The following is a 26,904-nucleotide window of genomic DNA, read 5'->3' on the forward strand; positions in this document are numbered from 1 at the left end:
TAGGTAAGTATTATAAAATGTTCTATAGCTGTTATAGAAAAAAATAAATTTATATATATATATATATGTATATAGGTGTTTGGTCTACCTACAAGAAAATCGGTCATATTATGTATATATATATATGAATGTGTTCTTATATTATATACGATTTGAGAATTAATAATTTCCATTCCAATCTTTGGCAAGACCGCAGATGTTGATCACAAGATACGTTTTCATTATCGAATATCTTTAAAATCCGTTACCTTATTCTAACAAATTTGATAACTTACTATATCTAGAACTACAGCTATCGTACAATATATAAATCCGTTTGCGAAACCCAACTCATACCACACAAGAACAAATTATTTAAATACTATAAACTTTGTACAAAATTTGGCTAATTTTGGAGTAGTAACTTATATGGGTTGTTGGTAGGAAGGAATACATTCATTTATCTCAAAAACTAGCATAAAAAAATATGACAAAAAAAAAAAATAAAATAAAGAACTAAAAAAAAATAAAAATTCGTAATCAAATGGAGTTTTGGTGGGTCACCATCTACCATTAATGGAACCGTTGGTCAGTTAGTTAAGTACATTCAACGATAAGGTCCTTGGAGCCGTGAGCCGTGAGCTATGCCCATACTTAGCATTAACTTAGCTACTAGTTTGTAAATGATTGGAGTCATTCGGATATAAGTTTACTAAAATCGCATAATAATGACAGCCGGCGGCGAGCACCACGAACAGATGCCAAATGGCGTGCGCCATGGGAATCAAACCATCTGACTTAAAAAATATAATGCCCAGTATATAGAAGGCACCGCCGAACTTCAACTGCAGCATGCCATTGAAATGATGTCCCGTGAGCATGACTACGAGCGCCGGACCCAGGCCCATGACAATATAGAAGAAGGTCTCCAGACATTTGTAGCGTTCATGATAGAGCTGTAAGTAAATGCCAATGCCAAAATGAAGTGGATAAGCTCAATCGATCGATAAGCGCTCGCATCTTATCTTACTTGTTGGTAAGCAATCCCAATGGCAGCCATTAGCCAAATAATCCATTCCATGCAGAAGAGTATAGCCGAATGGTCGGTATTCTCCAGCGTCAGCCAGGGAAAATATGAGCCGGCAATAAACACATAGATCATGGCACGATCGCAACGATGCAAGACATTCTTTAGACTCTGATACGTCTGCCAGCCGAATGTGGGCCAAGCATTATAATTTTTTGGCGGTCTGCAAAAGAAAACTATGTAGAAAGTGGAACAGGTTAGCTATATATTTTGGCGAAACTCACTTGTGTTCGGCACAGTAGCAAGAGCAGTGAAAAAACGTGGAAACTGTGAACAGCATACAGAGCGCAGTGCCATAGACCCATGAGACTAAATATTGGCTATAGCTGTTGGAGCGCTCAAAGAGCTTGATGACGGCAAAAACGGCGGGAACTATCCAAATGCCATGGGTAATAACATTAGCCACCTGTTCGATCTTCAAAAGGAAATCAACATGAATATATACACATACATACATATATATGTAGCTATGAATGCTTCTTATGTTTATTTAATATGGCTTACTTCTGTGGGTTGATAGGCACAGCCGGGCTTTGCTTTGGCATTCTTCCACTGAATATTTCGCAGTTGGAGCTTGAGCTTCAGATTCGATCGAATAATGCATTTCCATACGTGACTGAATAGATTATCCAGAAATGAGTATTTGTTTTGTATATCCTGCAGTAGATTATTCATCGTCCGCTCCCAGCTCGCTCTGCAGCTGTGGATCGCTTTCAGCAGCTGGTTCTGTCGATTATTGTTATTTAAATACCATTCGCTTTGATTCTACACATATTTGTTTGTTTTATTTTTATGTATATTGATATATAGCCCGATTGTAATAGGCCCAATGATTGACAGTGGAGCCTGATAAGGTAGCCAAACCCCAATCCCCTTTATGATAGATAGATAGCGCAATATACAATATTATTGGACTTTTTATGTTTATAGCTCAAATGGTTTGCTGTGTTTACCTTATCGAACTTGTCGCGACGATGTCGAATTGATTCCGGATTAGCTAAGCGAAATTTGATAAGCCCCATCTGTTGTCTACCCTTACCAATCTAGCTGCCAAATTAATTTGTTAACAAAGAAACTCTGTTCAATTCACCTCAAATTGCCAAAGTCTTTGGTTGTATATAATATAAAAACAAAAGAAATATGAAATCACTTTGAATATTCCAAAATGTGTACTTGTGCAATATTATTGTGTATATGTATATAATATATTATTTTAGAATGATATTACTATTTGTATTATTTAAAAACTTGAATTCAAAGAATTGCTAAATCAAGGAAATATTTAAATTTCGGTACCTATTGCTCAGTTTTTTTGTGACAAAATTCACAATTTTCGCTATTTTTTTATTAGCCATTATTTGTGATGATAAGCTTAGTTCACTGATTTAATCAGCTGGAGCATTAGGTTAAATACGTCATTTAAATCATATATGTACATAGATTTAGCAAACATTTGTGCGTATATCACGATGCATGTATAATTCTATATAGTATACATATGCTTCAAATGCATCCCATTCAATCAGCGTCCTCGTCGCCGTCTTATCAAGGCGACTAGAGAGAGAGAGTGAGTGGTACGACAAGCTGAGATACTACTTAATAAAGAGTCAAAGTCCAATCTATCGTCGGGGCAACGAAGTGTGCCTTAAAGCCTTGCATTTGCTTACAGATTGCATTGAATAGATTGATGACCAATTGTACATATACATATGTACATACATATATGTATATAAAGCTTATACGTAGAGTCGATATTTGCTCCAAGGTCAGGCCCAGTCAGTGCCGTCCACTTTTAGTGCTTGCATGCTGTTAAGTGGGTGGAATCTACTCTTGCGTCCCACAAACAGCTGCACGAAAAAAATAATAATACTAAAAAAACAACAACAACGAGAACGAAAACTGGGAACCTGCGCTTCTTGTTTCCCGTTGGCAGCCAGCGTATCTGAGCTAATTTATTACATTTGAGTTTAGTTCAGCCCGTTGATTATGAATTATGCATGAATAGACAAGTGCACACACATATGTACACAGACAGAGAGTCTTGCGTAGCACAAATGCAGCTCAATGCATATGGAATGCCTTTTGATCGACCTGCCCGGCAACAATTTCCCCCTGACCAAAACCCACCCCATTTTCAATTCATTTCCACGTTGAGCATGCTAATCGGCATATAAATAGCCCAAATGACAGCAGGCGCAACGTCTACTTGTTGTTTGCTTCATTGAGGATGGGGAGACAAAGATGGACATATGCCCATATACATACATACATACGTCAACATTGTTTACACTCTAAAGCTCCTAATTCAATTTGTTAGCGTCGCCAAGGTGTTGTCCACTCTTTTGTTGTTATGTATTGTACGCACGCACACAGCCACAGACACAGCGACCGACACAGACACAGACTCACACTAACACACACGCACACACATTTGTTCTATTAAGCCGACAAAAGGCGACTCTTCCTTCCACAAATAAGTTAGAAATACATATGTATATATCTAAGTTTTATAGCGCGCGCAATTAAAATCTAAATGTCATATTGAACTATTTTAGCTTACAGAATGCTTTTATTGCTATTGGCTTTTTTATTTACGTTATATTTAAAGCGCTCCGCTCTATGCTGTTGTTATAGTTATTTCTGTTTGTAAACTGTAAATACATTTATGCTTTTATGCTTTTTCTTTGGGACGATTACTGTGGTCATCGATGTGTAACGAAATCGATATCAATACTTTTAGTACTTCACAGGGTGACCAAATATTTCAAAATGGTCTAAAATTGTCTAATGGCACACAGTGCACAACTCCCAAATTTAAAAGTTCTTGTATTTAAAAGTCTAATTTTTAGGCAGCATTCGTACAGTGGTCTGTGCTATAATTAACCAGAATATAACACAATGTTTTTATTCAAAGATATTTGCAGCCATGGCAATCAAGTTTGAATCAATGGCGGTTAAAATTAATCCAGGGCTGCATTACAGCCAAAACAAACCAACCAAGCAATTGCATCGCATTGAGCTTTAAGCTCCGGGAATATATGAATTTTAGCTTTTAGTTTAGTCGCAAGATAGTACAGATGTGCAACACAAGTAATGATTCGTTAAGCTAATGGATAATTTAAATATAATGTGAATTGCCGTTAGTATCGCAAGCTGCAAAAATATGTAATTTGAATCATCACTGAGTGCAGGCAGAACTATCGCTAATAAATAAATGTATCGATATCTTATCATATTTATCGAGCATATTCGGCGCCAAGTTTGAAATAATATACAAGTAAGTGTATACGAAAAAATCATTTATTGGGTAAATTTCCTTTCGTTTTTTTTTTCGTTTTTCACATGTTCACAAAAATTTTACTTTCTTATTATTTGTTTAACATTTTAGCTGGGTTTGCCATTAGATTGATGTGGGGAATGTAATGTATTCGTGAGTGTACATTTTTGATTTACTAATATGTTAGAGTGTATGTGTTTAAAAGTAGTTTAATGTTTCAACTTTATTGTATTGTTGTTGTTGTTGTTGTTGGGTTGGCTTTTCGCATTTCGCCTAGTGTCTTTAACAATCAATTACACCGAAAAGGAAAAATGTTAGTTGACTTAATGTACGCACATGTATTTTTTTTTTTTCATTGGTTATTATGCATAGATAAAGCAGACCACTGCTTGGGACTGTTTAAATAATGCTGCCTGGACAGTTTTTAGTTTTGTAGTAGTGTGTAAATTTGTATGTCCATATGACATACACAGTGGTGTGCAGGTCTTGCAAATCAATGGCTAATTCATGAAGTTTTTTTTAATAAATTTTTAATTTTGCTTTGAATCTAAACTATGACACAACTGACACCGAGAAAGCTTTCTTATGGATAAGGTTTTTTTTAATCATATATTTTAATTTAGTTTTATTAGTTATTTCTTGCGTGTTTATGGTTATTTTTGCATTCATTTTTTTTTTCGTTTTTTCTTAGTGGCAGAGACAAACATACACTGAGTTGATATATGTAAGTAGTATAGACATTTTCATAAATCATTAGAGCCTGGCTGCTGCCGCTGGTTGATTACTTTTGCTGATTGGTTACGTTCACACTTTAAAACAATTATATATGTAATTAAATACGTTTTGTTTTTGGTTTTTTTTTTTCATAGAATTTATCATTGTATAGGAAACAACAAAAATGGACGCAAAATTATTGTTATTTGTGTTTTTTTTTTTTTCATGTATACAAATATATATATATATACTATATGAATTTGTTTTAGGATTTCATTTTTTTATGTTTTCTTTTTGTTTTAGTGACCCATTTTGCTTTTATGTTTATTTAGCTATATAGGAATATGCAAAATGTACGTACACATAGTATAAATAGTATTGTTACTAGTATGTATGCATGTATGTTTGAATGTATGTATGTATATAAATGCAGCTCTAAAACTTGTTTGCCGTTTCTGTTTCTTTATCTTACTTTTTATCTTTTTTTTCATCTTTTTTGCCATTCAAATACATTTAATAACATTTCTATAGAAATATTCAAAGCTGAGGTAGTTAATTCATTTATTTATTTATTTTTAGTTTGCATATCTTTTTTGTTTTTGTTTTTTTTTATTTAATTAGTATATAGTATGTATCGTATAAATGTATATATAAATGTACTCATATACATTTTGGATTCTTTTTTTCTTTTTTGTTTTCTTATGCTTTGTTGCTGTGTGTACTCTGTATTTTATTTCAGTGTTTACTTTCTTGTTACCTTATGATTTAGTTTTTACATTTTTATGCCTTACTTTTGCAGATACACATGCTACACATGTATTAAATTCATTAATTTAGACAATTTTGCTTTGGGTAGGGGAATTGTTGAGTTTTCGGCTCGTGTGGTATATAGTAGTAGTAGTAGTTACAGTAGTTTAGTCACACACATATATTAAATATATACTATATATCAAATAGATTCTCGGGTACATTTGCATAGAGTTCCATCATAGTAAAAGCGTTTGGCCCTAAACACAAATTTCTTGGCATCATTTCGAGGTCGGTTGGTTGTGTGCGCTGCCTTGCCCTTGGCTGTAAACGAGATTCGTGTTGGAATTGTCGGAAAACTGAGAAAAGCGAGAAAATATATTTTGAACAAAAACAGAACAAGTTTTCTTGGATTTGACCAAAATACTAAAAATGCAATCAAAACATAAGAAACAAACTAAAAAGTACGAAGCTTTTTTTAATTTGCAAAAACTGGATCCGAGCTAAAATTGAAATTGAAATTGTAACAGAAAATGAACAAACCCAAAACCTAAATAAACAAATTAGAAGAAAAAAAAATTGAAATAAAAAGAAGTATTTTTTTTTTTTTTTGGTTTTTTTTAATAATATTTTACTGTTTTTTTGTTGTTGTTTTGTTATATTTAAAATATTTATAGATATTTTAGCTCAGTAATGTAGATACAATGTACAATGTAGATACATTAGGTCGCCTACACTTTTGTAGATTATCTTTTATTTATGTAGATTAATTAATGAACTTAACAAATAATATGTAGACGACGAAAAAAAAAAATTGTTTAACTACATATACGTATGTACTTTAGAAATAATTAAAGTAAAAATAAAAATATTTTAGGGTTTCATTTTTTTTTTTTTTTTTCGTTTTTCTCTTTAGTTTATATATGTTTGTATATATATATTTATATGTATATCTATATTTTTAAGTGTATTTTCTCATGTTATTATATGTGTATATAATTTGGATTATGTTATATGTTTATGCTTCTTCACTTGGCTCGCCATTTAAATGCTTCTTCTTCGCGTTTTCAGTTTTTTTTTGTATGATTTGGAGATGGTATAATCCAGCCAACGGTTTTAATTATAAACTACTATCACACAGGCAAACCGTTAGCTGGATTTCGTTACTAATTCAATTGGTTCATTTGCTGTTTCAAAGGTTTCTGGATAGGGGTCTCAGGTGAAGGATGATGCACAACAAAATGGCGTAGGCAATGAATGAATTTACTTAACAAAATATTATAAAAGAAATGAAGAATAGAGCAAACCAAATTCAGTTTAGACATTATTTCATAAAAACTCTTAATATATATATATATATATATGTATATATATCGCATATGCATATATCACGTATATATATACATATATATAAGATTGATTTGTGTGTAGGTGTGTGTGTGTGTTATGCTGGCCTTTGCCATTTTTCTTTTTTTTTTTTTTGTATTTTTTTTTTTCTTTTTTAAATGCAATAAACATAACGGTAACTAAATATATGTTGTAGCTCAGTCTCCAGTTGATTACCGTGTAAATTTATTACAATTAAAAAAAAATTAATATTAAACACAAATATAAATTACATTATATAGAAAATGTTAAAAAAAAAGTGCGAAATATACAAAGGGCAAAAACAAAAAAAAAATAATAATAACAGCGAAACGAAAAAAGTATATAATTAAAATTATATTTTCTTTTCTTTTCATTTAAAATTTTCCAACATTTTGCTGCTCTATAAATTTGATGTTTCGATGCACACTACATATATATATTTTAAATATATATATTTTTATTTTATTTATTTTTTTTACTTTTTTTAATGGAAAATACACAAAAGCAGGCTAAATATTTGTTGTTTGATTTCGATTATTTGCTTGTTAAATATAATATTCAATTATACAGAGAAATTAGCTTAGGGCTCGCTTCAAATTTCTATGTGTGTGTATGTGTGTGTGTGTGTGTGTCTATCAAACATTTATCAATAATATATAGTATGTATGTATGTGGGTAATGGTGTGTGGGCGTTTTTTGTTTTGCTTGTATGTTTTATTTTTTTTAGTTTAGTTTTTTTTTTTTTAAACCAAGTATTTGAATACATGTAAATCGCTTACGGCTGACAAAAATTATTTTCAGTTATGTTTCTTTTCTTCTTTTTGTGTTTTGTTTTTGTTATCATATTTTCACCATTTTCTTGTTTTGCTCTTCTTCTTATATGCTAAAAATATATGCGTGTGTGTGTTTCTCTAGTTTATTCTCAAATATAGTTGTTGTTGTTGTTGTTGTAGTTACTTGCTCAGCAACCTAAACTGTTTAATTATTATAAATTATTTTCATATACGTTGCATGCATTGTGTTTCATATGCCAAACGTTTCATATATTTCAGTATTGTTGTTGTTGTTTTTCTGTTTTTTTTTTTTTTTTAGTACAGTTGTGTCGTATCCGAGTAGTTTTTAACGGTTCTGGCTGTTGTTGTCTGTCTGCTGTTTTGGTTCTGTTTCTAGTACTCTGCTCCTAACTTTACTGCTTCTAAATCTCTAACCTTGTCCAGCTGTTTCATTAGTTTTGTCTTATATTGTTATTGTTTCATTTCGAATTCATTTTTACTGTGTTTGGCTCTCAGTTTTTTTTTATTTTGCGTCCAACTTTTCTGCAAACAAAATTATTTGATTTCATTATTATTATTATTGTTTTTTTTTATTTTTTTTTAAACAAAATTAACCCCCAATTTTTTGTTTATTTCATTTGTTATTGGTTTTTTTTCTTCTTCTTCTTCTTATCGTTCTTCTGACGTGCTCTGCGCTTCCGGAGTTTCACAATTTGAATACCATTATTTTTAGTATTTTAGTGTTTTCAGTTAGTATTTTATTTTCGTTCAATATTTCTCTCTAGTCACTTTCATTCGTATTCGTTCTTCTGCTTGCATGTGAGATTTGGCTGATTTGGCTGCGTTTTGGGCTATTTGCTGCTTTGCTCGGCTGTTAACTAGCTATGCGTGTCGTCGTCGTCGTCGTCATCGTCGTCTAGCCTATGTTAAAACTCGCATTATATCGTTATCTTTCTATATCATCGTATATAATATTTAAGAGAAAAAAAAGTGCGTATTCCAGTGTCTCTCAACTGTTTCCCCATTTTTTTTTTTTCATTTTTCTTCGAAAACTCTTTCACTGTCGTCTAACAATTGAAAACAAAATGTTTTTTGTTTTTTTTTCTTTTTGTTTTATATGTTTCGAGAAAATCCCTAAATTCTTCTTCTCGTTCCTTCTTTATAATAGACAAAAAACAAACGAAAAACAAAATAAATATTGATTTGTACTCACGATGTTTGTACCGCTAAAAACGTTATGTAAATATGTAAATATATGTATATAAAAAAATATGCCCTTTTTAAAAGTATTTTCCCTTCATTTTTGTTTCATTTGTTTTTTTTTTTTTTTTTTCATTTTTCAAGTGTTTTTAAGTTTTTTTTTAGTTTTGTTTTGATTTTTTTTTTCTTTAGAGTTAAAACTTTCAAAGGTTTTACGTTAAGAAATTAAAAAAAAAAAATAATAATAGTATATATACATAAATGAATATACATATACATACATACATATACTCGTATTTGTATATATATACATATGAATAAAATAAATAGTAAATTGTAATCGCAAAGCATTTCTTTTGTTGTTGTTGTTGTTGCTGTTGTTGTTGTTGTTGTTGTTTGCTGTCAAATCAAATGTCAAAGTACTTTTGAGGTCCTGGGTGTGTTGCTGTATGCGTGTGTGTGTGTGTGTGGGTTTGTGTGCGTGTGTGTGTGTGTGTTTATAATAAAATGTACATCGAAAGCATTTTATAAAAAATAATAAAAGTTTTCTTTAAATTTGTAATTTAAAATTGATTTTTTTTTTTTCGTTTTGTTTTGTTTTGTTTTTTAGTAGTAAATAGTTTAAATAGTTGTTAAATTTTAAAACGAGTTTATCACACCTTAAACGTTATCAGTACTTGGCACAACTTACAACACAAAAAGTACTTTTAGATAAATTAAATTTTAACTTTCGCTTGTTGTTGTTGTTGGTTGTTGTCGTTTTGTTGTTGTTGTTGGTTGTTGTCTCTCGTGTGAAAAGAAAATGGGAAATTCGCTTGGCTTGTGAAACGAACTGTCGGTCCGGTTGTCTGTCCATGTCTCTGTGTTTGTGTGTGTGTGTGTCTGTGTGTGTGTGTGTCTGTGTGTGTGTGTGTGTCTGTGTGTGTGTGTGTGTCTGTGTGTATATATGCACGTGTATGTATGTGTGAGTGTGTGTGTTTCTGTGTGCATATATGTGCGCCTATGTATGTATGTGTATGTATGTGTATGTGCGTGTATGTATGTGTATGTGTATGTGCATGTGTGTGTGTGTGTGTGTGTGTGTGTGTGTATGTGTCTGTATGTATGTGTGTGTGTATGTGTCTGTATGTATGTATGTGTGTTAGGTAAATGCAATTGATAAACATGAAATTATTTTAAAGATATAATGAGCAAAATTAAAGCAAATTTTTAACAAAAACTTAAAAATCCGTTATAAAATGAGCTGAAGGCATTTGAATCAAGTTTTGAAATTTCAAAGACAACACCCGCCTCCTACCACCACCCAAGTGCCTAAGCTAACCGTTTCTAATAACTGTTGTTGCGAACCGACTAGCGACATTCTCTGTTTTCTTCTTCTTTTTCTTCTTTCAATTGTTTCAATGTCACATACCAGCGTTTGTTCTTATTGTTTTCTTTTCAACTCGCAAGCTAAAATTTAATTTTCTTCAACCCCAACTCTCCTCTCTCTATCTCTGTCTCTTCACTTTCTCTTTAATAACGATATAAAATAGCCTCTAAATACTAAAAAATAATTTCTTTGCTGCTCTCTAAACCTTGCTCTCTCTCTCTCTCTCTCTATCTCTATCTATATCTTTATCTCTCTCTTTCTCGCTGTCGTTTTCAACGCGCACGCTTTTCCAACTCACATTTTGTGATTGTTCTCTGGTCAATCAATCAATCAACTCTTGCTGCATCATTCACATCATTTATAATTATTATTATTAATTTTATTTTATTATAATTATTATTGTTTATTATTATTTGTAATAGTGCTTGGTAAGCCCCTCCCAATTGGTATTCTTTTATTTCTTAAACAGAGCATTTCATAGTCAATAGTTAGTTAGTTAACTCAACCATTTTGCTCGCTCTCGCTCTCTCTTTCTCTTTCTAGCTTTACCTACTCTCTCTCTCTCTTTTCTCTTGCTTCAGCATTTGGAATTCTATGCAAAATAAAAACAACGCAAGTTCAAAAACATTGCCATGTTCTATACTAGTTTATATTTTTGGAATTTTTTAGAAAAATTCGTTTTACGCTTTTTTTTTTTTAGTTTTTTTCTTTTTCTCACATATATAGAGTTTCATATATGTTTACTATCATCATCATAGGTCATTCATTTGGGCTTGCTATATAGCAGTATATAAGTATATATGCTCTTTGTATTGACAACTTTGGACATTTTTCCTATACGCTACACTCAAAACTCGAAGACGCCAACGAAAAAAAAAAATATAAATCACCATCCAATTATAAATATTTATATATCAGAAAGTTCTGGCATGAGTATGATATTCATCACATCAATCAAAGACGTTGGAGATTCACTCGCTCGATTATCTAAAGCTTTTTTTGAATATTGGGATTATTGCCGAATTGAGATAGAGTATCTATCAATTAGATTTGAAACAACCGCCAGTTTTGAAGAAACGTGGGTGAATAACTCGCTTTGGGGTATTCTGAATCCTGAAGGATTAACGTTTTTCACGTCAATTTCGAGTTCGACTTACGAGATTATCTCCAGTTCAAGTTGTAAGAATAAACGACTGTGAGAGAATTCAAACTGTAGATGATAATACATTATTGGATGGTGATTTATTTCCTTCAACGCCAACAGTTAGTAGAAGCCATCAAAATACCCCAAATCGAGTTATTCACCCACGTTTCTTCAAAACTGGTAAGGAAGCGGTTGTTTCAAATCTAATCGATACTCTATCTCAATTTGGCAATAATCCTAATATTCAAAAAAAGCTTTAGATAATCGAGCGTGTGAATCTCCAACGTCTTTGATTGATGTGATTAATATCCTACTCTTGCCAGAACTTTATGATATATAAACATTTATAAATATTACTGTTATATGCCTAGAAAAAATTCCTTTTTATATACACACTTCATAATAAACCTGCCCACCTCCCATGCTCCAAAATTGCTCAAGCTATATATGGAACTGTATAGCAGCTGCTGCTGCTTCTTCTTCTACTTTCTATCTTTCTATCTATATCTCTTTCTCCTTCTTAATAGGAAATAGCAAAACATTAACAATTTTCACTTGATTAATTCCATAATGGGTCTGGTGGTTCGTAGTTCTTGGTTCTTGGTTCTGAGTCTGAGTTTTGGTTCTATGTCTGGATCTGTTCTGCGTACTCTCAATTGGCATGCAACTCAGGGCGTCAACGCTGGCACATATGAGCGAGCTATATGTCTATATCTCTTTAGTGTGCAGTGTTGGTTAACAGCGTAAAGTATCTATCCTCCTCGCCCACTCTCCGAGTTGGTCTTGTTGTTGCTGTTGTAATTACGGTTGTTTTCTGTTATATTCGTCGCTTTGTTTCTGTTTGTTTTAGCTTTCTATGTGTATATCAGGTTTTCTTTTTTTTTTTTTCATTGCTTAAAAACTATCAAAATTATCTTCTCTTTATGATTATTTTTCAATCATTTTTGTTTTGTTTGTTTGTTTGTTTTTCTCCTTTTCAGTTTCTTCTGCAATCGTTCAGCTCATACTTTATATATTTCGTTAGGTTGCTCTTTTCTTAAGCTTTTCCTTTTTTTAACATTTATTTGACTTGCTTTACACTTATAGTTTTTGTAATTTTTTTTTTTTTACTTTAGTTTTTTCTTTGTTTTGTTTTTTTGTCATATAAGATAATGCACTTACATTGAGGTATTTGAATTACTTTTTCAATCTTCGTCAATAGATCTTTCCGCATGTTCTTTTTTCTTCCATTTTGTTGTGTCATATGTATAACAAACAAATAAAAAAATAACTCTGTCCTAAATCTGCCCTAAAATGCATTGAGTTTTCGAATTTGAATTTGAATTTGACTCTTTGTCTGTTATGAAACGGTTTTTTTTTTCCTTCTTTTCTTAGTTATCTTCTGGCCGAAATGTTGATTTTGTTGTTGTTGTTGTTGTTGTTCTATTCAGTTATAAATGCACGAATATAACAGTCTAAAATGCAAGTGTTATACAGGCAAAAGTAACGCAAAAGCCCGAGCTGTTAACTGTCTATTGTATTGTAATCTATATATATGTGTGTTACAGATATATATGTGTATATAGTCTGTATATATATATATATATATATAGGATATATGTATGTATATCTAACTTAATGCAGTAAGAAAACAAAAAATGGATAATATTGATTAATCTATGTGAATATGTATGTATTTATGTAATTAAAGATGCTTGTATATGTAATATGTATGTAATGTAATGTAATGTTTAACAAACAAAAAAATTGTAAAATATGTATATAAAAAAAAAAAAAATAGAAGTCATATATGTGGTTAATAATAATAAAAAATTTCACGTTATTATTCTCTATTTTCTATGTCTATTTCAACAAAATTGGGCTATTGTCTTGGCTCCTGTTTGATTGTTTGTTGCTCCGATTCAGTTACTTCAGTTACGATTTTAGCAGCTATGGAAAATTAACTGTTTTACACTATATATTTGTATGTATAGGCATATACATCTAGTTTATGTTTGCTGTGTAAATTATAGGAAAGAAAACGTATGGGGAAATAATAATGACAAGTTCGGTACATTAATTAATGTACATTGATGTATGTACGAAACGCCAACATTTAAACTATGAATGAAATCTTAAAAAGAAAAAATTTTAAAAAAATAAACAACATTTGGCCCGCATTTCGGCCTGAAATGGGGCCGCATATTGTAATGTGTTATACATATATATATATGTGTGTGTGTATACATATGTTGTGATTTATATAACAGCTTGTTAACGTTTCTCGATTCTATCTTCATCATTTTTTTATAACTTTTCTTTTAATATAACACTTTTATGTAACACTTGTTGCTTGTTTTTTTCGTTATATAAAAATTAACATTTCAGCACCGTTATTTTTTGTTTTTGTTTCAAGGCAAACAGATTACAATGCTCTCCTCTCATCTCCTCCTCTACTCTCTCTCTCTCTCGCTCTATCTATCTATCGTGGACTCTTTCTCCTCCTCTCTCGCTCAAACAATAGTAACAATTCAGTTTCATATATAATATACTCGTAATCTCAAATTCTCAATTCTCGAAAACTATTATACACAGCTGTACACTAACATTGCTTGCTTGGCATTTAGGTGAGAGACACAACTTAAATATAAACTATATATTCGTAGGACTATATATGTGTATGTGTGTGTGTGTGTGTGTGTGTATTTTAATATTCTTTTTGTTTCGTTTTTTTTTTTCAGTTAAGTTATACTACAAAGTTGTCTGCGTCTCATCGCTGGCTCGACTTGGCAGGTATAACAGTTGTTTCTTAGCTGTTATACACAGAGAGTACAAATAAAATACATATGTATGTGTGCTTGTGTGAGACCTCATGTGTGTGTGTCTGTGTGTATATATACACCTATGGAAAACTCTTATTTCGACCCTCGAATTGAACACTTGAGTGTTGTATAATTTATGGTATTTACGTTTCATTACATTCATTTTTAGTGTTGTTTTTTTTTTTGTGTTTTTGATTTATTTTTCTTTTTAGTTGATTTCGCCTTTCTTTTAGGTTAGTTTTAAGTGAGGTTTTTAAGTTTAGTTGTAGTTTTTTAATCTACTTATAGGTTGTTGTTGTTGTTGTTGATTTTTGTTTTTAAAAGGTGGGCTAAAGTTGACACCTGCTTGAAATTTGGGTTGTTTTTTTTTCCATTTACGAAATATAATGTTAGTATTTAATTATAAAATACAGTTTTCAATTTTGTTTTGTTTTCCTTTCTCTGTTTCGCTGCTGCCTGTCCTTCTTCTATCTGATTTGTATACAATGAACTGTTACAAATTTTATGCAAAATCAAATGCAATTCGCTTAATAAAATTAAAGAGAAAACAATTATAAAACACACACACAAACCAATTGATTGGTTTTTGTTTTTTTCCGTTTGTTTTTCACTTTCGTTCTTTTGTTTTTCTTATTTGTTTTTGTTTGTTCACTTAATTTACGCTTACTAAAAATGATTTAAAAAAAAAATAAAATAATTCATAAAAATGTTTAATTTTACGTGTTTTCTATATATATATATATATTCATATATATAAATATATTAAAAAAAAAAAGAATTTACTGCGACTACGGCATAGTTTTTGAATTTTCTTTTCGTTAATTCTTTCATTTTTTTTTTTCTTACTTTTGTTTAGTTGTTTTTCTTTTTGTTGTGTGTTACTCTCCTCCTCATTATTTTCATGACGCAAAATATTCATCTGCAGAGGGGGACTGGCTTAGTGGTAAAAAGCGGCTGCATAAAGATCGGGCATCTATCTCTCTTCAATTATGTGTCTGTGTGTGTGTGTGTGTGTGTGTGCAGTGTGTGTTTGTTGTTCAATAGAAATGTTAGGCAATTTTATAAACATAATATATATACGCTTGAGCCGTCACACCATGAGAAACAACAATTCAATGCATTGCCATTCATCATTTAGGCGCCTCATGCTGGGAACACCCTGTGTTTTATTTGATAAGCAAGCATTTGACAGTTGTACACATTGCCTGTTCGCTCTCCTTCCCAACTGCTAGAGAGGTCTGTCTAGAGCTGCTGCGCTGCTGCTCCTCTGTTGCTCGCTCCTCTTGTTGAGCTGCAGTGGGACGAGAGTTGCTCTTGTTGTTGCTGTTATTCTTCATGCTGCTCCTGCTGATCTTCTGCTGATCTTGCAATAGCTGCAAGCGGTTGTTGCCAAATGCAAATCCAAATGTGGGCTTTGTCTGTCTTCTTGCTATTGCCATTATGGTAGATTTTTGATGACGTTGTTGTAGTTGTTGTTGTTGTTGTTCAAGTTGAGCTTTGCCCGCCTGTTCTGCACTGCCTCCGCCCCTGCCCCAGTCCCACACACGGCTGCTGCAGCTTCTGCTTACTGCTGTGAACTCGCCAGCTGCTGCTGCTGTTGTTGCTGCTGCTGCTGCTGTTGTTGTTGTTGTTGTTGGGTGGCAGCGGATGCATTGTTGCCGGGCGGCGGCGACGGCTGCTGCTGCTGCAATTGATGTGAGGACGCTGTCGACGACGCCTGCTGCTGCTGATGATGCGCAGGTGGCGCCGACGACGCCGACGACGATTGATGATGTGATTGCGGCGGCAGCGGCTGCTGCTGCTGCGACGGCGACTGCTGCTGCTGCTGCGACTGCTGTTGTTTTTGCTGCTGCGGCTGCTGCTGTTGAGTCCCACTTGGCGCAGCGCCGGCTAATGTCTGTTGTTGTTGCTGTTGCTGTTGTTGTTGTTGCAATTGTTGTTCTTTGGCAGCCTTCTGTTTTTTGGTCACTGGTGGCGGATTTGTCGATAGCATCATGGCACGAATTCGTCGCTGTGCAGACTACAAAATCAATTAAAAAAATTGTTAAACAATCCGTGTGCCATCATTATTCCATCCATCCATCACACTCCATGCGATGTCTCACCTGAACGCTGTAGAATGGCCCAATGATGTGCACAGGTGTCTCTTCATCGCCGCCTGAGGGTGGCGCCAGCGCATGCTCTGGCAGCTTAATGACGCTACCCGTCACACGTTGCAACTCACGCACGTTCTGTCCGCCCTTGCCAATGATGCGTCCGACCTGGCGGATGAACGGAAATGCAATAATACAATAAATGGAATAGTTGAGAATATACGAATGGAGGAGAATGCAGCCACTGCGGCCTACGCACCTGGGAGCTGGCGACAAGCAGCTCAACGGTTAGGCGCACATCGTCCGTGCCGCACATGAAGCCCTCCTCGCGCATCTTCTCAAATATCATGTACTGCGCCTTCCACTGACCCTCCGGTGTGCCAACAATCGTGACCTTGCGCTCCGTTTGTTGGTCCAGCGGCTTGTCGGCGTCGAGGGGCGCAATTTTGAGGGATGCGCTCGAGAAGCGCATTATGCTGCGTATGTGCGAGCCCTTGGTGCCAATGATGGCCCCAACAGCATTGTTTGGTATATAGAGAAACGTGGTCTCCTGCATATCGTTGGGGAAGGCCGGTGGCACCACGCTGGCCGGTGTCTTGGACATGGCAAAGCTTTGACACGAGGGGAACGGCATGCTTGTGTTGAAGACCATGCCGTTGCCCGGTGTCGACATCATTGCCATGGGATGGAGACCGGGGAACATGAGGCTCTGAGGCGCCATTGCCTGCAAATCGTTCTCATAGCTTTGGCGCAGTTTGGTGCTGATTTGGTTCTCGGCACGGGACATGTTCTCGATGAGGCCCTTCACCGTGATGATACGCTCCAGATTGAAGCTGTTGATGTCGTTGATCGAGCTAACGGTTATCTTCGTATCCGTATCCTGCATAATGCGTTTAATCGTATTGCCGCTCTTTCCAATGATGCGACCAATTAAATTATTATGGGCGAGTATCTTCAAGCAGATCTCACTATAACAGAGAGAAAGAGATAAAAGTTATATATATATAGATAGATCGCTCTATAATGTATTGCCTCTCTTACCCCTTATTCGTGGACAGTGCCTCTTGCTGCATAACCTCCAGTATGCGCTTGCACGCATTGGTACAGTTTTCCGGATTGCCATAAATCGTAATGGACTTTTCGAGGGAGCCAACATTCTCCTTGCGATGGACATCGACACGGGCCCGACTCTGTTGTGTGATGGAGCGTATGGTTGTGCCCTGTCTGCCAATGATGGCGCCCACCATCTCGCTCTGCACCAGAATGCGTAGCGGAAAGTCCGCCTGGCGGCCGGGTCCCGGCATTCCTGGATACGGATTGCGCTGATTGCGTATGCTTCGGCGTTGATTTTTGTCCAATTGCTCGGCGTGCAGTTTACTGCCCTCGAATTCGACGCCGTTCAGGCCACCAGCAGCTCTATGGGAGGCGACGGCGCGACAAAAACAAACAGCGAAAACAAAACAGAAACGGAGGGAAAATAAACACGAATTAATACAAAACGGAACCAAAAATATTATACGAAAACAAAGAGAAGAGACGAGAAAAATTCGATCAGTGTGAGAAATGCGATAGAAGGAACAGTTTTGATGAATATACACATATGTACGTATGTATGTATGCATAAGTGTTGTGTATATACATATACATATATAAATAGATATATATATATATATAATTAGATAACGATTAGGATCAGATCGGCAGGCAATGTATATATCTATATATCACATATATAGTTGCTACAATCACAAACGCCCTAGACACACACGACAGCCCCCACTTCCGACCCCGCCCACAGTCACAGCCAAGCCTCCTTGCCGCACCCACCCCTCAATTCTGCTCGAAATGGTGGAAAGGTAAGATACTACTGAGATTTGAATGGGTTTTGATCAATAATAACTATACACATATACACATATATACATACATATACATCACATATACATACATACGCATATTGAGAGGTTCGAATTTCGATGAGACTAATTGATAAATAACGGAAAATCAGCGATCTTTCGATAATTTCCCCATCTATATACACACATGCATATATATATATGTATCTATATAGGCATACATATATACATGGACATGTGTATGTATGCTCAACGCTTAACACGAGATTCTGAGCCATGTCAAAACTCAAAAATCTGATATTAAGCCAATTTTGATAATTTTATTCGAATGTTTTAGATATGGTTTTTCTTTTTTAATTTATTGCTATATATATATATATATATACTTTTGTTTTATTTTAGAATGTATATACCTTTGCGCCTGCTCAGGATTTTCGAATGTTATATGTACTGTTTGAGTATTTTGATCCTTACTAGAAATAGCCTCACACTGTTTGACGATGCCATAGGGCTTCAGTAGTGGTTCGATGTCTTCGAAACGTGTTTGCAGCGGTATGCCGCTTATTAAGATTTTTGATGTCGTAACACTGTGAAGAAAATAGCGTAAAAACACACACAAAAACAAAACAAAACAAAACGAAAAAAAAGAAAGAAAACAAAAAGAGAGAACAAAAATAAGAAAGAAAAAAATCAAAAAACAAAGAAAAATTAAAAGAGAAAAACACACAGTAACAAAAATAAAAGTTCAGTTAAGATAAAATTGTTTCATTTTTTTTATTTTAAATTAAAAAATTAAAAAAAAAAAAATAAATAAAATAAAAAGGAAAAACAAAAAAACAGAAGTAAAACAGAAAGAAAGAGGAGAGAGCAGTTTGTCAGTAAAAGAGTCAGCAGCGTAACTAACATCTAAAGAGCGAGATAGCGAGCATGAATATTATAATAGAGACTGCAAGGATTCGTTATGCTGGATTTATATAGAGTATCGTAAGTTTTATATTTATTTGATTTTATTTTTCATTTATTTTTGATTTGGATTTGAAATTAATTTTATTTTCATATTTTCTTTGCATTATTGGGGGCTGTGTGCTGTCGGTGTGACGATGATGAATGATAATGCAACAAGATTCGAATGGCAAAATGTATGATGTGTGAGAGAGAGAGAGAGAGAGAGAGAGGAAAAGGGAGAGAATAGGAGAGGTTCAGAGAAAGGGAGAGAGCGAGCAGAAGAAAAAGCAAAACAAATATATATACATATATATTTGTATATTTGTATATTGATGCTTCACGACCATTTAAAAGCTCTAACTAAACTAATTGTGGGCGTTGCTAATGGGCAAATGATATGTATACAAATATATGAATTATGCCATATATGAATTAAACACTTTTACATTTACATTCACAAAGGGAGCATTACAAAACATAGATAGCAAATATGTGTAGCTTAACATATGCGAGCAAGAGCAAGATAGAGAGAGAGAGAGAGAGAGAGAGAGAGACAGAGAGAGGGGAGGCTGATAACATCCTGTTGCCATAACGGCATCGCAACTGCAGCCAGGCCGGCAGACAACTCGAGCAAAATACTAACTAACAGCAAAAACTCGATTCTCATTTTGAAAAATCAACAACAACAACAATACAAGATCAGCAACACTGCAAAGATCTCGATCGGCTGCTGCTGCTGCCATCAACGCCGCCGCCGTCGACTGGAATGTTGCACATTTAATATCGTGTTTATTTTTCTTGGAAGTAATTTCACTCCAGTCGCAGCCAACGTCGCCACAAAAACCCAAAAATAAGAGAAAACAATACAAATTCAAGTCGACGTCTAAATACCCTTGTTGTGTATATTAAAGATATTTTGGAAAATATATTTAAGGTACAAGATCATAGAAAATATATTGATCAATGTAGATTATATTTATATTTATATTGTAGTATATTATATTTAGATTTATCATGTCCTATTTATTTATTTATATGGATATGATATTGATATTTATATTTATATTATATTTATATTTATATTTATATTTAATTTTTATATTTATAGTATCTATCTTTATATTTATATTTATATTATACTTTATATTTATACTTTATCATTTATATATTATACTTTATATTTATATTTATATTTATATTTATATTTATATTTAATAATCTCATATTAGAATTTCTTATTCAATTAAAAAGCTTTCCGCAATTCCAGCGAATTCAACAGCGTGTGGCAACCTCCTATTTATGAATGAAAGCGCGCGCCGCTATTGATCGATAAGAGAGTGCGAGAGAGAGTGAGCGAATAAGCACAGAGCGAATTCGCCACGAGGCGAATCGGCAATGCAAAAGGCCACCGATGCATGCACCTATGTATTTGTGGCTATGTGTGTGTGCCGTCGAATTGAGTTTGTCAATCTTCAAAGCCGACAAGAGCAACAACAACACCCGTTTCACATACCGGCCGTCTTCTCCAACAGCAGCAGCAGAAGACGCATTCCATTGCCATTTATGTATGTATGTCTCTTATCCGTCTCTGCACGAATCTCTCTTACTTTGTATTCGTTCTTGCTCTTTCTATTGCTGTGTTATTTTGTGAATATGTACACACATATGTACATATATGCACGAGTATATTTCTGTGTGTGCAGAAGCTTACTTTTTTTTTTACTTTTTCACTGCTTGTTTTTCCAGGAATTGAAGTCGAAACGACAGCGAATAATTTGCTGCCACCGCCGCTTTTTATTTCCTTTTCGACTCTTGCTCGTAGTTGAGAGGTTTGCGCTTTTGGCTTGTCTTGCATTTTTTATGCCGCTTCCTCTCAAACTGTTCAAGCTGTTCAACTGTTGCGCACAGTTTGAGCAGAACTGCGCATGCGTCACATGTCACAGACATGTGCGGGCTATTTTAGTATTTAATTTCGAAGAGGAGCCAGAGAGAGGTAAGCCCACATTACGCCCACCACGCCCATATGGCACAGCCTCAAAAATATGTAAATGTCAGCACTGCTGCAGTTCGTTGACGTCGCCTCGTGCTCAAGCGACAATAGAGGACTTTGCACCTACTCCCTCTTTTGCTCTCCTCTCCCACTCTCTCCCTTAATGTCAGTCACTTAAGAGAGGGCAAATTGCTAATGTAGTTGTACGCTCTCTGCCGACTGAGCTGAGCGGCATATTAGATTTGTAGCATGCTTGTGTGGATGTTAAGTTAATATAAAAACCACATGTGAAACATTCTTATACAAGTTAACAGTAAATGCCGACTGCTGTTAACATGAACATTTATATTGTATGAATTTCAATTTATAACGATAGAGTATTGCACAGTCGGTGCAAAGCGAGAGTAATCTCTTTTTATAATTGTATTTGACATGTGACTGACTGACGCTCGTGCTGGCGCCTCTGCTAAGCAATGACCTCTGCTGCTTCGCACTCACAAAAGCTCACACACACACGCAAAATACATACTCACACACACACACCTGAACGCGCGCGCGCGCTTGTACTTTGTTATCAATGCATGCGGCCCTTTGCCTTTGCGCCTCACAATCAATATGCTACACGTCACATGTACACACACACACACAAGCATTCTTACACATACACACACAAACACGCACGCGTACGGTACGCTGGCTGCGCAGCTGACGTCAACGCTCACACTTCGACTGCATTGTGTTGTTTATTTTGGAATTAAATGCACGTATGTGTGTATGTGTGTGCATGTGCATGGGTGTGAATACGTCTTATTATATTTAGCATACATATATAGACGTTGCTCACACACACAAACACGCACTCTTATACACACATGGGTTGCATCATTCTGTTTTGAGTTACTTTGAACAAGGTGCGTACATGTTCGCTCTCTCTGTATATAAAATTACATACAGACATGCATGCATCTGTGAGTTCATGTGTGTGAGTGAGCACGTTTCGTTGTTTGCTTTTTGTTGTTTTTATTAATTTTATGAATGAAAATGTCTGAAATCTGTTGCATCGCCGCCCTCTACAGCTGTGTTTGCTGTGCGTTGCTGTTTTTGTTTTTCTTTGCGCATTTGCATTCGCCTGCATATTTATTTACATAAAAACAGACATACATACATATAAAGACTTATTTATACAAGCATAGATCGCTGCACTGCATGACGCATACTTGCGTGCACATATTGCTATATATGTACATATGTATATATATACATGTATTTATGTGTCTGGTGCCTTGCCTGGAGCCAATACCAGCGCACTCATCCACCAGTTGCTTTCGCGTCACTCTTGCTCGCTTAATAGCATCAGCTACCGTTAGTTTTTACTGTTGTTAATGCACTTCATTCTCTTTCGCTATATTCGATTTTATTTTATTTTTATTTATTTTTTTTTTTTTTTTTTTTTTTTTGCGTTACTTATCTAGTGGCCCCTCCCACTGCAGCTGTGGCTAGCTGACGCTAGTCTTTGTCAACATATGTCTATACACCTACATACATACATATATGTATGTATGTGTGCATCTGTATTTGTAGCTACATTACTGTGTATACTCGAAACTTGTTTCAGGCTGTCGTTGCATTTTTGTTATTGTTGCCGTTTTGACCCAAATTGCCCGGCAAAAGCCGCACACAAACAAATATATATTTATGTATGTTTGTATATGTATATGCATAGGTACATATGTATGTACATATATCCCTTTCATTTGCTTAGCCCCTGTTGCAATTGCTTTTCCCATTGTGCTTCTCTGCTTTTACCGTTTTTTTTTTTGCCCTCCTTTTAATGGCTTTGACAGTTCTTAAGTCAAATAGAAATGGGTCATTTACCAATTGCAGCACTCATTAGTGGGGTATGCGGCAAGCCATAGCAATAATGTCACAAATTAATTAAAGCGAGGAAAAACCATACCATACTCTTTCCGAATTAAAAAATGTACCGGTATAGAATATAGATATTTATATCATTATATATGTACATATAATTTTATTATATATACACATATGTAGCATCTATATGAAGTAAAATTTATAAAATGAACAACTTTAGTTTCGTTAACTACAAAAGCATTTTAAAAACAATTTGAATATGTGTACAAATATTTAAATGTTTATGAACATATGCATACGAATCTGCCTCCTCTAAGCAATTCGTATGTACTCAATGTAAAAGGGTATACAAGGGAGTTTAATTGCTTAATTAATTTTCATTTATTAATGATTTATTTAATGAGCAATGTGACACAAATGCAAACACAAATACATTGTAAATAAGTGCAAAGTTACGAGGGAAAAAAAAAGTTAAATCAAATCAAATTTGTTTCCCCTGCAATTTGATTTTCGATAAGTTGGCAACGCCGAATATGACCGATCTACTGTTGAAAGCTAGAAAGACTTACATGTGTTTACCAACACTGAAAACATACATTTCCGCTCAATAATAAGCATTGAGCGAGTGAGATAGACAAAGACAGGGAGAGAGACAGAGACCATTAAAAAACACTCACCGATCATAAATACGTAGTAATTTTGTATTTTGTTGATGATTATAATAATGATTACTGTTGATATTGATTCTGTTGTTGTAGCTGCTGCCGGTGTGATTGTTGTTGGGGTAATTACCGCCGCCGCCGCTGTTGTTGCTGTGCATATTTTCAGTTTTTTCTTGTTTCAATTTCAGTTTCAGTATCGGTTTTGGATTTTGCTTTGGCTGCAATTTCGTGTTTGTAATTTTCTGCTTGTTTGTGCGTATGGAAATATATGTATGTATTTTTGTATATTACTTCTACACATACATATACACACACACAGCTTTTGCTCTCACTTTTTCTATTCGTCGTTCTTTTTCTTTGTTTGTTTTGCCTTTTCTTTGCTTCATAGAAAAATCAACTCAACTAACTAAAAGAGATGCATGACAAAATTGTGAGAAAAGGCAACGCAAATGCTCACACACACTCACGCATGTACAGGTATAAGAGAACGAAGAGAACGCGCGCGCGTTAAGTGGAATTACGAATACAATTGAAAACGTCGCGATCATGACGCCAACGCTAGTCGCGCAGCTCACGACACACACATGTATATATAATCTCTCGCATGCCTACGCGGCTACAAATTAGTGTGTGTGTGAACGAGAGAGCTTCGGTAGCCTGTGTCGCTCTCTACGAACGCTTCGGTAGCCTCAGTGTCGCTCACTACGAACGTTTCGGTAGCCTCAGTTTCGCTCACTACGAACGTTTCGGTAGCCTCAGTTTCGCTCACTTCGTTAATCACACGCAGAATTTGTGCTACTGATATGATTATGATTTTATTTTGTGTCGGTTTTCGTGCTCGTTGTTGTTATAGTTGTTCATCTTTTAGCACTGCTGCTGCTTCTTGCCTTGCTTGCTTCACTTTTTTTTTGTAGTCACGCGTATGGGCTTTGATTCGTTGTCTTGTGCTTTCAATTTGTGGACAAATCAGCAGGAGGGAAGGAGGGCAATAGAAATAGACTGCACAGCAACATGAGTCCAAAGTAAACGCTGACTCACAAAAAGTTAATAAGAGAAGGCGAAACTAAATCAAATATAACGCAATATTGAGCGAATGGCGCATGCTCACAATTTGCATGTGCACGTGCTAAATTATCGATACTGCCTATCGATAAATGTGAATATTTAAATTATGATTGCAGCTATATTTGAACTATTTTCTATTCGTACACGCACTGATGTATGTATGCATATGCGTGGCATGTCTAGCTAATTAGCGCGCAGTATGCAGAGTAATGAATAATACTGTTGCCGCTCGCCCCTCTTCAAACAACTTGGAGCATGGACGCACGAGCGAAGAATGCCATTGTGCAGTGCTGTAAATTCGGGCCAGCCGAATGCGGCCGAAGTATAAGAGAGCTGAATTGCACTGCAAAAATAAAAACAAAACTGCAAGCAGATCAACAATGTTCATGCTCAATTTGCCTCTGCTCTCATAAAACTGAGAGAGCCACAGCCAAAGCCAGAGCAGAGCACAGACTCCGATTAATGACTACACAAGTCAGAGTCGAACAAAGTAGGTCAGTTTACTTGACTGTTGTTGTTGGCGTTGTATCTTTTGGGCTGAGTGCAACTAGTCAAAGAAAAGTTTCTGCGTATCACTTTAATTGATTTTTAAAATCATTCGCTGTTTGATTTAAGCGCGTTCAACAATAACAACCGACGTCTCGCGATTCAATACTAAACTAAGAAGTGAACTGAAAATGAAACGTTCGAATAGAACCAAAAACCGTTACATATACAAACGCCGGCTTGTCGTATACGTCATAACGGTACAACGTACATATGTATGCCATTTTTTTTGCTAGAGTCCGTCCCTTTTTCAACCGAGCATATTCATTCTCTCACACACATACACACGAGCATGCGTGACTATTTGCATGCGTGAACGCAAAAATTGAAAAAATTTGAAGTCAATTTGCAAAAAAAAAAAAAAAAAAGAAAAAGAAAAACTATACAAACAACGAGGAAAAAAGACCAATTTGTTACTTTTTTCGTTTTTTCTTTCCTTCTATTTTCTACTCTCTTTAAAGATCTAACTATCATCACTCACTTGTCACAGCTTGTTTCTATTTGTTGTTGCTGCTCTTCTATTACAAATATCACTAAAAGCTTTAAGCTAATTTCGAAGAACACAAAGCAGCACAATTTTTGTATTTTTTTTTATTTTTTTGCGCCCACGACGACCAGCGACCAATGACTATTACAAAAAAAAAAAAAAAAGTAAAAACAACACGCAGACACTGGCACTAACAGCGGGCGTAAAATATTTTATAATTTTTGCTTCGCGTTGCCGAGCTGTTGTATATTTCTTCTTTTTTTATATTTTATTTTATATATGTATATATATATATATTTGTTGTTGCTTGCCAACTACGTCGCGTATTTCCGAATAAGACGACCGCAAAATGCAAAGAGCATTTAACTACTGAAACTGAAACAGGCCCAGCAAAGAGCAAGGCGCACAACGGCGGCGAATTGATGGGACAGTAAAGCAAAATCGCAAGTGGCCGGGTGTTGGAGCACCGTTAAGAGAGACAGAGTGATTGAGTAAGTGAGCAAGTGTGAGAGAGTGAGAGAGGAAAGCAGCCCGTCGGTTACGCGGCTGCAAAGCGACAATAAACGCCAAAGTGGTCGCTGCTATTGCTCTTCTTGCGCTGCGCTGCTGTTGTTATTCTTACTTCGGATTGCTGTTGTGTTGGTGAAGTGAAGGTAAGGCGAGGCAACAACTATGTATGTACATGATTAGCGCGCAACACTTGCAAAAAAAAAAAGGGAAAACGATGAAGAGTAACAGCAGAGCAGCATTGAACATAAAAGTGGGAAAAATGCGAGTACATAACATACCTATGTACATACATATGTATGTATGGATGTATATACAAATGTACATGCATATGTGGTGCAGCCAGATATGAGCCACAATATTAAAAAAGAAACAAATAAATTAAGATCATATATCCCTTTGCATGATCAATTATGGAC

The 26,904-nt window shown here is 34.9% G+C and overlaps 2 protein-coding genes across 13 annotated transcripts in view; both read right to left on the minus strand.

Annotated features, from left to right (window-relative positions):
- Window positions 1–166: 166 nt before the first annotated feature.
- On the minus strand, window positions 167–3,809 carry LOC108655952 (monocyte to macrophage differentiation factor). 3 transcript variants are annotated; one of them, XM_018107796.3, is made up of 5 exons: window positions 3,662–3,809; window positions 1,571–1,792; window positions 1,291–1,481; window positions 1,010–1,229; window positions 167–935 (listed from the first exon to the last, which is right to left on the minus strand). In XM_018107796.3, the coding sequence occupies exons 2-5, from the start codon at window positions 1,739–1,741 to the stop codon at window positions 645–647; spliced, it is 873 nt and encodes a 290-aa protein (XP_017963285.1). In that variant the 5' UTR covers window positions 1,742–1,792; window positions 3,662–3,809; the 3' UTR covers window positions 167–644. The 3 variants fall into 3 exon arrangements, with proteins under 3 accessions (XP_017963285.1, XP_017963284.1, XP_017963283.1); XM_018107795.3 differs by having other exon boundaries at window positions 3,627–3,778; XM_018107794.3 differs by lacking the exon at window positions 3,662–3,809 and adding an exon at window positions 2,020–2,153.
- Window positions 3,810–8,238: 4,429 nt separating this feature from the next.
- The window catches only part of Imp (IGF-II mRNA-binding protein), a 29,730-nt gene continuing 11,064 nt past the window's right edge, over window positions 8,239–26,904 (minus strand). Inside the window, exons 1-8 of one of the 10 annotated variants that reach the window (XM_089264273.1) lie at window positions 26,290–26,413; window positions 25,973–26,119; window positions 23,896–24,286; window positions 18,822–18,995; window positions 17,594–17,968; window positions 16,812–17,520; window positions 16,565–16,720; window positions 8,239–16,479 (exon numbers count right to left, since the gene is read on the minus strand). In XM_089264273.1, the coding sequence (XP_089120399.1) occupies window positions 16,024–16,479; window positions 16,565–16,720; window positions 16,812–17,520; window positions 17,594–17,968; window positions 18,822–18,995; window positions 23,896–24,038 (2,013 nt within the window). In that variant the 5' untranslated portion in view covers window positions 24,039–24,286; window positions 25,973–26,119; window positions 26,290–26,413 and the 3' untranslated portion in view covers window positions 8,239–16,023. Of the gene's footprint in view, window positions 16,480–16,564; window positions 16,721–16,811; window positions 17,521–17,593; window positions 17,969–18,821; window positions 18,996–23,895; window positions 24,287–25,972; window positions 26,425–26,904 lie in introns of those variants that run through there. The other 9 variants (XM_089264275.1, XM_089264277.1, XM_089264276.1 and 6 more) reach the window with 9 other exon arrangements.

Source organism: Drosophila navojoa, chromosome X (genome assembly GCF_054131105.1).
Source record: "Drosophila navojoa isolate 15081-1374.11 chromosome X, UAZ_NAV_1.0, whole genome shotgun sequence".
NCBI classification, from domain to species: Eukaryota; Metazoa; Arthropoda; class Insecta; order Diptera; family Drosophilidae; genus Drosophila; species Drosophila navojoa.

Excerpts from the sequence above, each read along its gene's own strand:
- LOC108655952 (XM_018107794.3), bottom strand. The coding sequence starts at position 2,088 with ATGGGGCTTATCAAATTTCGCTTAGCTAATCCGGAATCAATTCGACAT. Across the intron at positions 1,793-2,019 it reads GTCGCGACAAGTTCGATAAG|AACCAGCTGCTGAAAGCGAT; the intron begins GTAAACACAGCA and ends AATAATCGACAG. Across the intron at positions 1,482-1,570 it reads GTGCCTATCAACCCACAGAA|ATCGAACAGGTGGCTAATGT; the intron begins GTAAGCCATATT and ends TTCCTTTTGAAG.